At 41.3% G+C, this 15,943-nt stretch overlaps 6 protein-coding genes across 6 annotated transcripts; 3 read left to right on the forward strand and 3 right to left on the reverse strand.

The window, feature by feature from the left end:
• Nucleotides 1-690: 690 nt before the first annotated feature.
• Nucleotides 691-1,992, forward strand: GVI51_E01133 (uncharacterized protein; the record flags this gene model as incomplete). Its single annotated transcript, XM_445747.1, has 1 exon — nt 691-1,992. One exon carries the CDS (start codon nt 691-693, stop codon nt 1,990-1,992), a length of 1,302 nt encoding a protein of 433 aa, XP_445747.1.
• Nucleotides 1,993-2,807: 815 nt separating this feature from the next.
• On the reverse strand, nt 2,808-4,535 carry TAF12 (Taf12p; the record flags this gene model as incomplete). Its single annotated transcript, XM_445749.1, has 1 exon — nt 2,808-4,535. The coding sequence occupies one exon, from the start codon at nt 4,533-4,535 to the stop codon at nt 2,808-2,810; it is 1,728 nt and encodes a 575-aa protein (XP_445749.1).
• A 1,214-nt stretch (nt 4,536-5,749) lies between these two features.
• Nucleotides 5,750-7,525, forward strand: MKC7 (aspartyl protease; the record flags this gene model as incomplete). Its single annotated transcript, XM_445750.2, has 1 exon — nt 5,750-7,525. One exon carries the CDS (start codon nt 5,750-5,752, stop codon nt 7,523-7,525), a length of 1,776 nt encoding a protein of 591 aa, XP_445750.2.
• A 632-nt stretch (nt 7,526-8,157) lies between these two features.
• Nucleotides 8,158-10,311, forward strand: SAN1 (ubiquitin-protein ligase SAN1; the record flags this gene model as incomplete). The annotated part of the gene is made up of 1 exon (XM_445751.1): nt 8,158-10,311. One exon carries the CDS (start codon nt 8,158-8,160, stop codon nt 10,309-10,311), a length of 2,154 nt encoding a protein of 717 aa, XP_445751.1.
• Nucleotides 10,312-10,954: 643 nt separating this feature from the next.
• On the reverse strand, nt 10,955-11,584 carry CDC33 (translation initiation factor eIF4E; the record flags this gene model as incomplete). Its single annotated transcript, XM_445752.1, has 1 exon — nt 10,955-11,584. The coding sequence occupies one exon, from the start codon at nt 11,582-11,584 to the stop codon at nt 10,955-10,957; it is 630 nt and encodes a 209-aa protein (XP_445752.1).
• A 328-nt stretch (nt 11,585-11,912) lies between these two features.
• On the reverse strand, nt 11,913-15,923 carry RTC1 (Rtc1p; the record flags this gene model as incomplete). Its single annotated transcript, XM_445753.1, has 1 exon — nt 11,913-15,923. One exon carries the CDS (start codon nt 15,921-15,923, stop codon nt 11,913-11,915), a length of 4,011 nt encoding a protein of 1,336 aa, XP_445753.1.
• Between the last annotated feature and the right edge of the window lie 20 nt (nt 15,924-15,943).

Consider the following 15,943-nt stretch of genomic DNA (forward strand, 5'->3'; position numbering starts at 1 on the left):
AGTAGAGAATATCGAAAACATTTCCCCTTTCGGGTAAGACAGGAAAGAAGCGAAGCGAAGAGGGTGACAGGCACAGCTATCTTCCTTTTAATGCTAAGATACGGACGCAGGGGTGAAGGGAATAACCTTCAAGGTGTCAAATTGATAAGCAGCAGCTTTATTGTTAGAATATCCCGCAGAATGCAATCTCATATGTGGGGGGGAAACATTCAAAAACGGAAAAACTGAAAAAACTGAGGAGTTGAAAGCAAGCTGAAAGCAAGTCGAAAGCAAGTTGAAGGGAAACTGAAAAAATTTGTTTGGAATGTACCCGGAGGGTTATTTTTTGGAACCTGAATGGATAAGGAAAGTGCTGCCCTAGGGGAGTTTCTGTGTGGTGGGGGTAGTGGGAAAGCCATTTGGCAATTTGACAATGGATTTGCTACAACCCGGAAGGTTATCTGTCCATGATAAGAGTATTTCTGATAAGGACTGTGGGAGTGCAGGCCAAAGGGTACTGTAACGGTTACTTTGTGATGGACACGATAACGGAATTTTAAAAACATTAGTATATAAAGGTGGTATGTTATTAGCTTGGCTGGGGATTTGGACCACTCAAGCACCACTGAGCACACAGAACAGGCGCGACAACGCATAAGCTACAATTAAAAGCAATATAAAATAAAAAACAGACGCTACAAAATTATAATCATGGATATTGTGCAGCTATTGTTCAAGAGAGACGATGACGATGGTCCACCACCGGCCTGTGCTGTTGACAACGACTTCAACGGTCACACGAACCTGAGAATTCTTTCGGTGTTCATGGTCCTGATCTCCTCTGCCATCGGTGTGTACTTCCCGCTGCTGGCCTCCCGCTACTCCTTTATCAACTTGCCCTCGTGGGTGTTCTTTATCGCCAAGTTCTTCGGTTCTGGTGTTATCGTCGCTACTGCTTTCATCCACTTGTTGGAGCCTGCCTCGGACAGCTTGGGTAACCCATGTCTGGGCGGCACTTTTGCTAACTACCCATGGGCCTTCGGTATCTGTCTGATGGCACTGTTCGCTTTGTTCCTGATCGAGATTGTCTCCCACCACTACGTCGGCAAGACCATGGGCGGCGGCCACAACCACTCCCACAATATGCCAACCACTTTTGGACAAACTCACATGCACGGCGTTGAGGACGATATGGTTGACGAGGACGGTAGCTCCTCCACTCACTCCCACAGCCACGTCGCCATGGATGACAAGTACGGTGATGTTGTCAAGAACAACAACTACAACTACGACGACGGCTCTGACGACATTGAGTCTCAGAAACGTCCTGCTTTCAACGTGGCCCAACAGAAGGTCCGCAACGACAGCAATGAGAATGACTCTCTGGTGGGTCATGTTCACAACACTACCGTTGACCCATTGGAGCACATGCCAGGTCACAACCACTTCTCTCACGATGAAGTCCACCAGGACATCACTCAAATTGGATCTAAGGCTAACGACCAGCAAAAGGAGCAATACTTGAACCAGTTGACCTCTTTGTTCATCTTGGAATTCGGTATCTTGTTCCACTCTGTCTTCGTTGGTCTATCCCTTTCTGTCTCCGGTGATGAATTCAAGACTCTTTTCGTTGTCATTGTCTTCCACCAAATGTTTGAAGGTATGGGTCTGGGTGCCAGAATCACTGAGTGTTACTGGCCACATAGTAAGAGATGGTTGCCATACTTGCTAGGTTTTGGTTACACTATCACCACTCCAATCGCTATCGCTATCGGTATCGGTGTCAGACACAGTTTTGTTCCTGGTTCTAGAAGATCTTTGATCGTTAACGGTGTCTTTGATGCTATCTCTGCTGGTATTTTGGTCTACGCTGGTCTAGTTGAGCTGATGGCTCATGAATTCTTGTTCACTAACCAATTCAAGGGTGAACACGGTTTGAGGAATATGTTGGCTGCTTATTTCGTTATGGCTCTGGGTGCCGGTCTTATGGCACTTTTGGGTAGATGGGCTTAATGCGAGCGCTAAATTTTAAACTTGCTTTCGTTTTTTTGTCTTTATACCCAACTTACCGCAGTTCCTTCGTCTTAATTATTCGTTTTAATTTTCCTTATTCCTAGTTTTTGAGTTCAATAATGATGTTTTCGAACCTTTCCCGTTAACCAAGAAACCCTCTAATCTAAAGCCAATGATTAAGGTTCGTTTCTATTTGCTGTTTGCTAACACCACCTTCATGTTTCAATGTATTCGTATTCTAGGTTTCTTAAACATCATCATCACTAATGTTAAATGTCCAGAAAGATCAAAAATACACAAAAATACCGAGACTTTTTTTAGACTTCACGTTGATCATTCAACAAGGAATTTCTTTCTGAGACAGAAGATCTTGCTTGTTAATTCTTTTACAGTTTCAAATATTTTTTGTTTGCATCTCAAATTTTTCCAAATAATTATTTGGAATTTCATTAGACCGCATCTCATATCCTGACGTTGTTTTGTTTTTTCCTCTTTCTATTTATTTTCCAGTACCACATACCTTTAATACGCACATTACATTTAATTCCCTTTTATAGAGTTTCATTGACGCAGTAAATAGTAATATTGAATTTTGTTTTCTTCCTGTTCTAATTTACAAATTTTTGAATACCGTTACTTGAATATCTCTTGAACTAAACTTGATTGAGTAAGAGCTCTATTGCACCTCCATGGATCCTTCGCTGGGGGATTTGACTCGCCACTGCTTTAGCTATACAGTACTTTGCAAAATATTTATTATAGTAAACGTTATGATGGATTTCAGTGTTTAATGATATTTATAATGTATATTAATTTCATTTTTGAAAGTTTGCCGGCTTCTTCTTGTTGGATACAGCGTTTGCAGATGCTGTGGAGATTGCCTGCTTGTCAGCATTTATGCTGGTCAGTTTTTGAGCATATGCCGGTGAAGCATTCCACTTATGTACACTTCTGATCTCATCTGCAGAGTATCCCGGAATTCTAATGTTCCAGTTTCTTTCTAAGTGAAGTTGTATATCTGTTGGCTCCAGGTTATCTGACTTTCTGTGCTTGGCTAATCTGCATGCGAATCCAGTCACATTGGTAACAAAGTCATCAGCGAGGTCAAGTAATAGCTCTTCAACGTCACCATCTATCACTGTCTCACCATCACCTTCGTCAATGCCGATAGACTTCACCAATTCCCGTAGCTTACGCTTCGACATCACTCTGTCCGTATCAATCTCATATGGCGGTAGGGTTGTCATAACAGGAGTATTAAGAGCAGCAGCATTCATGGCCGAACCATCTGATATCGTTGGTCTGTTTGATCTGAATGCTATAGGCTCAGGTGGTTTGACTGACACAGTATCAGCAATGGGTACTGTAGGGTCTGAAGGCTTGAAAATTGATGATTTTGTCACTGTGCTAGAGCCTGCTGATGAAGCTGCAGCATTGACACCTGTGACAGGTGATTGTTGACTTGCTGTTTGGCCTCTGCCAGATGGCGTTTGTTGTGGTTGTGCAGGTCTTCCACCCTTTTGAGACCCAGGCGCTGGTGTGCCAACTTCAGTTTTTATCTGTGTTTTTGGATCTTGTGTGTTACCTTGCACAGGTTGTTGACCTGAAGGAGTGCTTATATTCGCACCAGTTGCAGTTGTAGGCATCTGCTGCTGTCCCATATTAGTAGGTGGTGCTTCACCAACACTTTGGGGTATGGCTGCTTGTCCGTTAGCATTGGCTTGTGATTGTGCTCCTGGCATAGCTTGTGACTGAACTTGAGGCTGAGCTGGTTGTGGTTGTTTCTTCTGTTGCATCATTCTCTGTTGTTGGGTGCTTCTCTGTAATAAACGTTGTAAAGCCGGATTTTGTCTTGCGCATTCTAGATAAAAATTCTTTTTACCATTTTGTAATTCTTGTTGTAGAGCTTGGTGTTCCAATCTGATTGCCTTAATATTTCTCAGCAGTTCAGTTTTCTTTTCGTTTAATTGTTTTTTGGCTTCCTCATCCGTTTGTTTGTTAATTTCAACTACCAGCCGGTCAATGTTTTGCTTAATGAAAGTGTGTTTGTCCTTTATTGCGCTTGCTCTGACTTGGAAATTTTGCAGTAGTTGTTCGTATTGCTGGTTTTGTTCTGGTGTAAGTACTTGTTTAATGATATTAGCCAATTGTGCGCTGCTGTTACTACTATTATTACCCGATGTAGAGGCGCTACCACTTGAGTTCGCAGTTCCAGTGGTACCTGTTGTGCTAGAACCAGAAGATGCGGCGGCATTGGTATTGGAACCTTGTTGTTGCAGTTGTTGCGCTCTGGCTAACGCTTGTTGTCTCCTTGTGTAGTTTTCATATACAGCCTTCAATTTAGCAGCTTGGAGTAAAAGTTCTTTACCTCTTGGAGTGGTTTCACCAACTTTCTTGGCCTCTGTCACCAGTTGCTTGAACCGGGCTGTTAGCTCCTGTATCTGTTTCTGTTGAATAGCACTCTTGCTAGGTGGGCCACCAGAACCGCTTGGTGCAGAGGTGTTGTCGTTCTTTGAGTCCTGAGCACTGTTCTGACTAGACATCCTGTTTCCCGTAAGACCTCTTTCTTTCTAATAAAAAATAAGTATGTGCTTTCCAGTATGAATGTTTCACTAATAAGGTTGTTACAGTGGACCCAAAACTGTGTTGTGAGATTGCGTAATAGTTACTAAATTAACAAATTTTATCTGGAAAAAGCACAAAGAGCGGGCTCAAAAAGGTAACAATTATTTAATTGTTTATCCTGACGGGTTCTGATCTTTAGCACTACAGTAACAACTCCGAAAATGACCGAAATGAGTCCAATTTTGAGTGCTCATTAGGCCTTATACTACTTGTTTAGATAAACTCCCTCAGAATTTTGAAAAAATTATGGGAAAATGTATACGTTTATAGTGATTTGATACCCGACGCGTATAATGGCTCATCTCATCGCGATGGATATCAAAATAGAGAAAGTATAGTAGTTTAGCAACGAAGAGTGAGCTGGTAGCTATCAATACAGTGAATAAGTGATATTAGCCAGTTGTAATCGTTAAGTGCCACTTGTTCTTGGCTAGTCTTATCTCCCTCCCCTTTTTACTTGCAGAAAGCAAGATTTGATAGATATTGATCACTAAAATTGGAGTTGAAGGGGGGTTTGTAAGAGTGGGTTCTATAGCTACTGCCTCGCTTATGTTTTCTTTAGGTTTAGATTGATGAGGGGTTCTAAAATCGTAACTGTTGTGCATCCCTCTTCTCCCCTTCATTGTGATAAGGATATTCACATATCAGGATAAGAAGCCGACACTCCATGGTTGAGAAATTAGAAACGAGAGTTAAGCAAAAGTTGTGGGCTTTGACTACGTTGCAAGTGGCTGGTGTAGTTACACGCATACGTGACCGCTTGGTGATTTGATTACTTTTTTTTTATCTGATCTACGTGATCTTTGGCTGGTGAGTGCAGTGATAATCATTGCTTGGTGATCCATGATTCTGACGAAATTGAAAAGTACAAACTGCAACTGTGCAGGTCACTCTTGGTGTGGACATTGGGTAAATCCCCCTTTATGATTGCTTTTTTCTGCAAAATACCATGGTGATATAATCAATGATTTCCTCACAAGTGCCGTTTCTCAATTAAAACACCCAGAACCCTTACGCGTATATATAAAAAGGCAATTCTCCAACCATCAGTAAAGAAGTTTGCTCTTGCAGCGAACCCAGGAAGTTTATTCAAGCCCCATACCAGAAATATAAAACTGTGAGCTGTGATAAGATGAAATTGAAAAACGTTGCTCTGGTGGCAGGTTGTGTTAATGCAGTTGCTGCTGAAAAGTATTTGAAGTTAGACTTTGAAAAGCATAGAGCCGATATAGATGAAGAACTTCCATTGACACACTCTGCTGCTAGACAGCTAAGAAAAAGAGCTAGTGATGATTCCGTAGCATTCCCACTTGTTGCTCAAGAAAACTACTACTCTATTAACTTAGAGGTTGGTACACCACCACAAAATGTGTCTTTGCTATTAGATACTGGTTCTTCAGATATGTGGGTGATTGGCTCTAATAACGGTTACTGTAAGAACTCTGACAATAAGTCCAGGAATCTAGACGCGCTAGGAAGCAACAGGTTTGCCAAGCGTGCAAGTTCCGTTGCATCGGCTTCCCCTTCCTCAGCCACTGACTCTGATGGTGGAGATGATGGAGACGATAGTGGAGATGCGGAACAATTTTACCCAACAGCTGCCTCCGAAATTCCGGCTGCTGCTAAAACACTTGATTGTCAATCACTGTCATTATTTGATCTCGAGAAATCTTCTTCCTTCAAATCCAACTCCACTCCTTTCTTCACAAGTTATGGTGACAACAGTTATGCATCTGGTTTGTGGGGTACTGATGACGTTCGTCTAGGTAACTTGAGCATAGCAGATGTATTCTTTGCGGTAGCAAACTTTTCTAATAGTAGCACAGGTGTGTTAGGTGTAGGTTTACCTGCACTGGAGTCCTACAATCCTGCATTGAGTGACAACTTCAATGTCAGTGATTACCTACCAGTTAATGCTAGTGATGCTGATATCGACAATATTAGCAAACCAACATATGCAAATTTCCCACAAATACTGAAACAAAAAAATGTCATTGAGAAAGTTGCGTATTCTCTGTTCTTGAATGACACCAATGCTACTAATGGTCAAATTTTATTTGGTGCCGTTGATCACAGTAAATACACGGGTTCATTGAGTACGCTACCTTTAGTCAACTCTCTATATGTTGAAGGTATCAATGACACAACTCAGCTAGAGATAACTTTGGATGGTATGGGTTTGAAGAACTCGCAGGGACAATTTACAATTTATAACCAAAAGATGCCAGCTTTGTTAGATTCTGGTACCACAGTGTCCTACCTTCCAATTGATCTTCATAGTCTAGTTGCAAAGCAACTAAAGGGTATTGTTGATCCACAGACCGGATTCATCGAGCTGAAGAACTGTCCAGCTAAGAACGACAATACTCAACTTGTTTTTAACTTCGGTGGTGCTTTTATCTCCATCAAGTATACTGAATTTATCGAAAAAAGTGACGATGATAATTGTTATGTTACATTTATGCCACAAGGTGAGCCAGGAATCCTACTGGGTGACAACTTTCTAAGAAATGCATACATCGTTTATGATCTTGAAGACATGGAGATATCTATCGCACAGGCAAACTTCAACGGCGGAGCAGAAAATATTGAAGCCATTGTTAAGAATGTTCCAAGTGCTGTAAAGGCACCTGGTTACTCTGCAAGTTTCACTGAGTTCCCATCTTCTTATGCCACTACAGGCAATATATTCTCTGGGTACAACTCTACAAACAGCACTGGATCGGCGGGTTCCAAAACCACAATGACTTCTTCTAGGACAAGCAGAAACACAAACACGGCATCTGCAGCAGGCAATTCTTCGTCATCAACTAGAGCCAAGAAGAATGCCGGTTTTGCTCACGAAGTACCCGTGTCCGCCATCTCTGTCATCATGGTGTTTAACATCCTACTCTCCATGCTATTATAAGATGTTAGTTTGGCCTACAAGGAGTGAATGCGGCACAAACTATACTGTACTATTAACTTGGTATGCTGGTATGTAGGAAGGCTCAAATCATATTCATCTGTTGTTTTATATATAATCTACAAATCTATACATATGTTATATTTAGGTTACAACTAATAAGTTCTGGTTTCACGTGACATAGCTATTACTCTCGTAATATCAAATTTACGTAATTTGTACGTATTTTATGATTTTGAATTTCAAATCAGCTTGGGCTGTGCAAATGCAGCTTCATTTGCAACTTGAAGGTAGTAGTTTTTATCTTGATCCTGTTGTATTTAGCGGTTATTTCTGCTTTCCAGAGCGTTGAATAGTTAGTAGTTGAGTCCAGGTCAGGCCCTAACGTACAAATTCCTGGTATTTTAAAAAAGGTGCCGAGGTCTCGAAGTTGACAACTGCAAAAGCATTTTCGGAGTCCAGAAAGGATTTTTTAGTGTTTATGATAAGATTGCATTACTGCTTGCTCAAAAAGAATTATTAGATAGTCAAGAGCATATACCTGTGCTTATGCGTAAGCGATATTGTGTAAGAATAAGTGTGGCAGATCTGTTAAACATTAAAAAAAAATAATAGAAACTTTGTGATATTGAAAAATGGAGAACCAACAGCAGCAAGATAATAGCCCGCCTAATGACGGTAGTCGGTCCAATAACGACGATGGTAGAAATGCTACTGCTGGCAACACTGAAAATAGTGACAATAATGTTCCAAGAAGTAATGTAACGGTTCGTATTCAGTACCAATACTTCACACCACAGGGTCTTGCAGACGCCAGTAATGGTACTGTCGACCCTGCGGCTACTCAAGATGGTGGTAATGGTAGTCAGGCTCATGTTCAAGGGAGTAATACACTTCCTTTACCAGCAGGTGTTAATGGCCTACCGGCTGCCATGCCGTTTGGTAATGCCGTAGATAGTCCTGATCTAATATTATCATTTCAAGATGTGCCTTTGACATCTCCCGATAGACTAAATTCATTTATCACAATTGCTGCAGAGCTTGCTATGCGGAGATTTCAGAATATGTTGAATAGACCGAAAGGCATTACTAATGAGGCATTCAAAGAACTACCGGTGATAAAGATTGAAGAGTTGCCAGACAAGACTGAGACAACTTGTAGTATATGCTATGATAAATTTGTGGATGAACCGGAAGATACAGCAGAAAACTCTAAGAAAAGAAAACACGAATCGAATAGTAATGAGGATAGTATGGATGATATTACAGGGGAAGGCAAATTACCGAGAACTGGCTCTAATACACCCTCTTCATTGATGGCTGCGACAGGAATAAGTGACAATAATAATGAACGTACAACTATATCTTCAATATTGAATCCCCAGTCGGAATCAGATAGTTCTCAAAGCCATGAAAGTACCCATAATGCCTTTATTGAGAATACTGAAGGACAAGATCAAGCGCAAGCCACTCAAGAACAAAACCCGGAGTACTTACATTCACCAGTAAAAATACCTTGTGGACATATTTTTGGCAGAAGCTGTCTTTATGAATGGACTAGGTTAGAAAACTCATGTCCACTTTGTAGAAAAAAAATTGCCGAGCAGACTGAAGAAGAAGAGCAAAGGGAAAATAACGAAAATACAAGTAATATGGAAGCATTTGAAGCTATCCGTCGTATGCTATATAATACAACAGGTCAAGGCAATGCCACAGAAGGTCAGAATAATAATAACCCAAACGAGGCAAATGGACAGGTGGGTGTCAATAGTGATGCTACTTCGGATGGAGCTGCTAATCAGAATAATATTTCACAAGCTACGGAAAACTCAACGCAAGGTGGTGTTAATTTACAAACGGGTGAACTTAATGACGCCAATTCCACAAACTCCACCACAAACTCCCCAAACAATAATAATGTAACTGTTTCTAGAACAAGCATAATTTTTTTGAGGCCAATGAATCCAGGTGAAGCACCCCAAGGAAGTCAAAATGTGAACACTCAAGCGTTAGGAAATAGCATTCCATTTCCTCCATCGCCAGGGCTGGGTACAACTGATCCAGCCCAAAACGCAAATGGTGCACAACCACCACGTCCACTCACATTTAGAACACCGATGCAAATACAATGGTTACCTATCACATTCATAAACCCGGGCTTAGCTAATGGTGAGCAAGGTCCACCAGAGCAAAACAGCAGACTTAGATCACTGTTTGATCAAATTTTCAGCACATCCGGCAGTGCAGGTACAGTTGATGATGCTCCAAATAGTAGAAGCAATTCTAGTTCCGAAAATAATGATGCCTCTGGCTCTAGTACGGCGGGGTCTAACGAGGTCGATCAATCCACAGCTAACCCAGACCGTGTCACCTCTCCTAGACGTTCCTTTTTCAATGCTATGAGCAGGTTTGCAGATCGTTTGAGACCTTCAGGGAGATCCAATGCCAATCAAGCTTTTACAGGTTCATCCAATGCAGAGCATGCTAACGATAACCAGTCTGGTAATGGTACGTCTGGCTCAAGATTAAGGGATACCATAGCTCGTGCATTGAAGGAAAGAAGACAAAGACAAGAGACAGAGAGACAGCAAGCTGGTGAACTGTTTGCTAGTGGTGTGGGTAGTTATAGAAACCCAACTGGTAATGTTGTCACTTTCCCTATAAATTCAGAAGCAAGTTTCAACCAGGGCGCTTCAACTTCAAATGAACCGATTGAAGGTTCCACAAACCAAACAGAAAATGATCAAGATAGTAATGGCAACAATGACAGAGACGATCAAGCAAATTGAATAGAACTATTTGGCCAGAGACGAATTTGATGTTCGCTTTTCATCGTCCCCCCAACCACAACTTTTCTATTAAACACACTTGATTTTAATTCTTTGAGCATATTGGGTTAATGAGATTATCATTTTACCTGCCTTCACGTTTAGTCTAATGGTTCAGCTCTTTTTCATTAAAAGTTACACCAATATGATTAATTTGTTACGATTAATTGATAGATTTAATTGTAGTACGTTCATATGATTTTTTTTTAGTTCCATCATTGCATATCTATAGACAATAAAATACATATACCATGAAGATAAGAAATAGGCTTCTCGTGAATGTTAGTATGATATTTCTTAAGTTTATTGTTTCTCGTTGTTTTACTTCGTTATAATGTTTGATTGTTTAATCATTTTGTATTGTTTTATTTTGAATGTCATGTTTTTTTATGTTTTTTTATAAGATTAAACGCAAATAGTACTTATGGGAGCAAAATATTATACTACGTTTCTAAAAAAAACTATAATATTACTTAATAAAAATTTCTTAATATACTTGTGTGTCAAATGCGTGAGCACACTGTGCATGTTAAAATGGTAATTAACTGATGCAGCGGTTGATGTGAGGTTGTAAAGCAGAGAGGTATTTTTGGGTTGAGCTATCTTACAAAGTGATGGTTGGTTGGGAGTGTCTATCGTTGGCGGTGGAGTGTGGGAAGAACTCTAGAGTGTCCTCGTCGGCGAGCTTCAAGACTTGCTTGAATCTGGCACCGATGTTGGATAGAGGTTCCTTGTCGCAGGACTTGGTCCACAATGCAAATCTGTTACCACCTTTTCTAACGTTTAGGACAACACCGTTAATCTGGGAGTCTTCTTCATCGATGGTCTCACCGATGACCGCTAGCAATGTTCTCAACCACAACTCGTCGATCTCTGCACCTCTGCCTCTGACTTGGAAGGACCACTTACCACCTTTAGCGTTAGCAGAGTCTTCCCACTCTGGTCTGATATCGTTACGGAACACATGGTAGTCTGATTTTAGTGGGAGCTCGTGTGGCTCTGGAATATTCTGAACAATCGCCCAGAACTCCTCCACCGATTGGAAAGATGTAACCGGACGCAGCAAGTCGGACCAGGACTCAGATTTATCAACAGCTGGCTTTGTGTACCACAACGTCCACTTGGTGTTCAATGGGTGCTTCACCTCAAAATCCTTGGCATCCGAAAGCACAGTCTTTGGTCCATCAACAGAAACAGTCTCTTCAAACTTCTTGGTAACTTCATCCACAGACATTATGGCTTCACTCGGTCGTTTATTCTTTTTTTCGTTGGGATATCCTTGGAGCACTCCTTGCCGCAGCTAAACTGTTACCCACCAGCCCGCCACCAACCAATATATACCAACACGCCCAGCCCGACAGTACAGCTCATCGACTTGCAATTGCCCATTCGTAGCTTTCCTGCCAAAATCGCAACTTCCCAGTTGTTCCACCAAATTTTTCACTTTTGGCTGCGAAAAAATTTGCAATCATATAATACGTTCACGTGATGAGGATGGGTTTTACCTATATAAGCCCAGCGGTATGCTAGGATGGGTATACGTTGGTGTATATATCGTGTGGCTATAGGAGTGCTGCGGTGCAGCCTGCTGGGCATTCTGACATGCCTTCTGTGATGAACCACTGGGTGAAGCACTCGAAGTGGCCCTCGTGGCCGCACTTGAGTGCGGCCATAGTGAGTTTGCGCAGTGGGGTGTTGCACACCACGCACAAGGTGTTCGTTCTGCTGCAGGCCTGGCAGTACCAGTATCCGTGTGGGAGGTCTTTGCCCTGTTCGTTGGTGATCAGCTCGCCGCAGCGCTCGCAGAATATCTCCACGGTGGACTGGTCGCCCTCGGGACCCAGGAGGTCGTCCCAGGGACAGTACTTGAGTATCGCGGCGGCGATCTCGAACAGTTCGTACTGGTGCAGTAGGCGCACGAAATGCACAACACTCTCCTTCACGATGCTTATCGGGGCGATGTTGTAGACGTCTTGGAACAAGATCAGTACGTTGACCGCGAGTATCACGTTGCCCATCTCTAAGGCGTTCGCATGAATTTGGCGCAAGAGCTTAGTCGTGTTCCAGGGCGGTAAGTTGTCTGGGGCACCTTTCTTCTCAGGTGGCGGGACCTGTAACGTAGGATCGTGCTCCACATGCCAGTCCGATGATGGAGCACGCGTAACCGAATGCGAGGACATGGTCCGTGGCGATAATTTCTTCAAGAACGCTAGCTTTGAGGGTGTGTTGGCAAAACTGTGTGACGGACCATTCTTATTCTTAGGACTAGAGTAACCATACCCTGGTGATTGATTTTTATTTAGGTATGGAACATTATGGAACGCATCTGGTGAGTTTTCATTAGTCATAAAAGTGTCAATAAATGAAGTCCTGGCTTCTCTCTTATTGAGGATCGGTATGCTGTGGATAGTATTGTCCTTGGTCGTAGCAGGGCCTTTGAAATCCTCATCGTCATTAAACTTGTCATCATCTTCCTCCTCATCTTCCTCCTCTTCCTCAATTGCGCTGGACTCAATCTCGCTTTCTCGGTTATTCTCATTGCGTTGCCTATGAATCTTTAATGCAGCAGCTAACTTTGGTATATCAGGTGATCTTTTAGGACTCATGCTTGAAAGCCTACGTCCTAATACAAACTTGTTAGATTCTTCACCTTTGAGTTGTTCACCTAGCTTCGAGACAGGCGATTTTATACCTTCAGAAGCGTCACTAGAGTAGTCTGATTTTCCATGATAAGCATGTGGATGCTCGGCATAATCAGAACTTAGTTCACTAGTGCCGAGTCTGCTGAGGTCAGATACCAATGATTGCTTTCTGGTATTAGTTAGTGGGTATTCTAATTGCCCTCCAGTTAACTCTTCCGGTGTTTCATTTTCACTAAAAGAAGAATACATTTTTATATCCCATAGAAGAGAATCACGGATAAGCATCCATATCTTGAAGTTCGGTAAGTCATCTATGATGGAGTACACTGAGGCATTGTGGTTACTGGATTCGACGAGTTCTAAAAGTAGATTGATTCGGTATTCTGGATTAAAATTCTTGGTTTTCTCCTGTTGGATTTCCTTTGTAATATTCGATTCATATTTAACATTATTATCACCGGATTCCAGTTTTTGAATTGTTGGTGATTTTATTTCGCTTTCATCAGATAGAACAATTGGTGATTGTTTAATAGAAATTGAGTTAGCTCTTTCTCTGGTCTTGTTCGATTTATCCTTTACTATATTTGCCCATGTCGCATTTTCTGAGATATCAAATCTTTTCATGAGATCTGACCTTATATTCTCTTCATTAACACTTTGCTGCCTACTTAATTCAGCATCATCTTCATTATTCTTGTCCTGTCTGAAAGAGAATTCCAACTCTCTTGCTAAGAATTTGAAAACTTCAATGTTCGATCCTCTAACAGATGAGACTTTTGGTATATAGCTTCTCTTATTCAGTTCCATTATTTTAGACTCTCTACTATACTGATAAGCCTCTGGCAATTCAAATGGTATTACTAAAGGAGACTTTAAGAATTTATTTTCCAGCAGTTCATCTTGAGTAGCCAAGGTGGATAATGATGTTGATGACTTATTAACCGATGATTGAGTTGACGAAGAAATTGGTACCTTGGAAATATTTGAGAAAGCAGAACGTTTTGGAATAGGTCTCTCTGTCGGAAAATGGCTAACATTGTTGTGACTTAAACCACGCTTTATATTAGCCATAAGTCCAATCCCTGGGGTAGCTGTATCTCCCTTTACAGTTGATGATGATTGCTTTTGGAAAGTGTGTAAATCAATTAGCTCGTCTTGGTCAGAAACTTCATAAGAACCAGTATCTTGGTTCAAAAATAAGAGACCACTTCCATCAACATCTCTCCATCTTACGATATTCTTAGGGAGTTCATCTAGTACAGTGGGTTCATTTGTGATATCCCAACCGTTGATGTATCCTGCACTATCAACATTGAATATTAAATTTGAATTCCACCATACCAAACCTAGTGAAGGTTTACCGGTTGTTAATAGATGTTTTGGAATGTATTTTCTAGCGAGAGAATATATATTCACTTCAGCTTCATCACCCATTGAGGAAAGTGCAATCAACGAGTTCAATGCAATTTTATCGTAATTTGGTCTGAATTTTAGTTTCGTTATTGGAGAACCTGTATTTATAGTTGTCTCGGGAATAAATGTCGAGGCAACTGGATTACCTGGATACCCTATACCAATGCTGCTAGTGTTGGTTGTAGCATTAGATGAAAGGAAAGTAGTCGAATAAGGGCTTTGATCGGTGGATCGCCGATCACCAACGTACCATAAAGAGCACTTACCATCACGACCACCAGTTGCTATATAGTCCTGATGAGGATGCCAGTTGAGGCAAAGGCCAGGCCCGCTATGTGCGTTGATTTTTTTATCCACCTGTGTAGTTTGTCTAAGATCGTATTTCAGTAATACACCCGTATCATGTATTGATGCAAATGTATACCCTGGACTACTGATATTTAGGCTTTTTCCATCTGCAGAACTAGGTAGTGAAGCAAAATTATGAGATGGCATCCATTTTACATCTCTTATGGAGTCATTAGCTGTCTTGATATTTAAATCACTTCTTCCTTGTCTTTTCATGGAATCACTTCTTATATCCCACACTTTAACACAACCGTCTTGTCCTCCACTAATTATTAAATTTGTCTGTGACATATTAAAGTCAAAACTATTTATAGCTCTTGTATGTCCGGATAGTATTTGTATCATTGGATCTTCTGCTGGTGTTGTCCTATTGAGATCATACAATGAGATGTCTGTTGAGTTGTTGCAAATGGCAATCACGTTGCTATAATTATGAAATCCACATTTCACATCTGCAATGTTACTGATCTTGGCACCTTTGGTCCTTTTTGAGAGATTTGGTAATATCCATGAGTTACCCTTTGGTGTGTTCCTATTATTTGAGGTGATGAAGTCGTGCACACAAGTCATGGAATTATCAACAGTAGAGAACTTGTAATACCCCAAGTGTGTCTTACCAGCACATATCAACCCTTGCATAGATGGGTCGTTGACTTTATCTATGCTTGATATCTCATTATTCGTCCTATGATGAAACTTTATAGTTGACTTCTTGGCGTCACTTTTCTGTGAGCTCTTGCTTCTGCTTGAAGAGATGTGTGGACTACTTGAATATTGTGAGTGACTATGAGCATGGTTATGTGTTCCGTGAAACTGATTACCTTGATATGGAGTTCCTGTCCTCCGCCTATTAGCATTCCCCATAATAAATTTGTCTTCGTAAGATGACCCATAAGAATTAGACGGTCCCCGGTTAGAGCTACTGAAATCATACCATTGTGATCCCACTGCATAAGTGGAGCCATACGAGTACTTTGCTGTAAGCTTGGGCCTCACTGCAGAGTCATGTATGTACATATGCGTAGAAGAGTTCGCACCACTTAAATGCGGCTGACTAAACACACCTTTCATTGCATTCTTACCCGCTGACGAACTTGTCCTATGTAGCACCCTATCCTGCCCATTACCACCCGAACCAGCAGGCATATTCTTATTGGGAGAGAAATTCATAGAGCCTCAATATTACAATG

Source organism: Nakaseomyces glabratus, chromosome E, assembly GCF_010111755.1.
Source record: "Nakaseomyces glabratus chromosome E, complete sequence".
NCBI classification, from domain to species: Eukaryota; Fungi; Ascomycota; class Saccharomycetes; order Saccharomycetales; family Saccharomycetaceae; genus Nakaseomyces; species Nakaseomyces glabratus.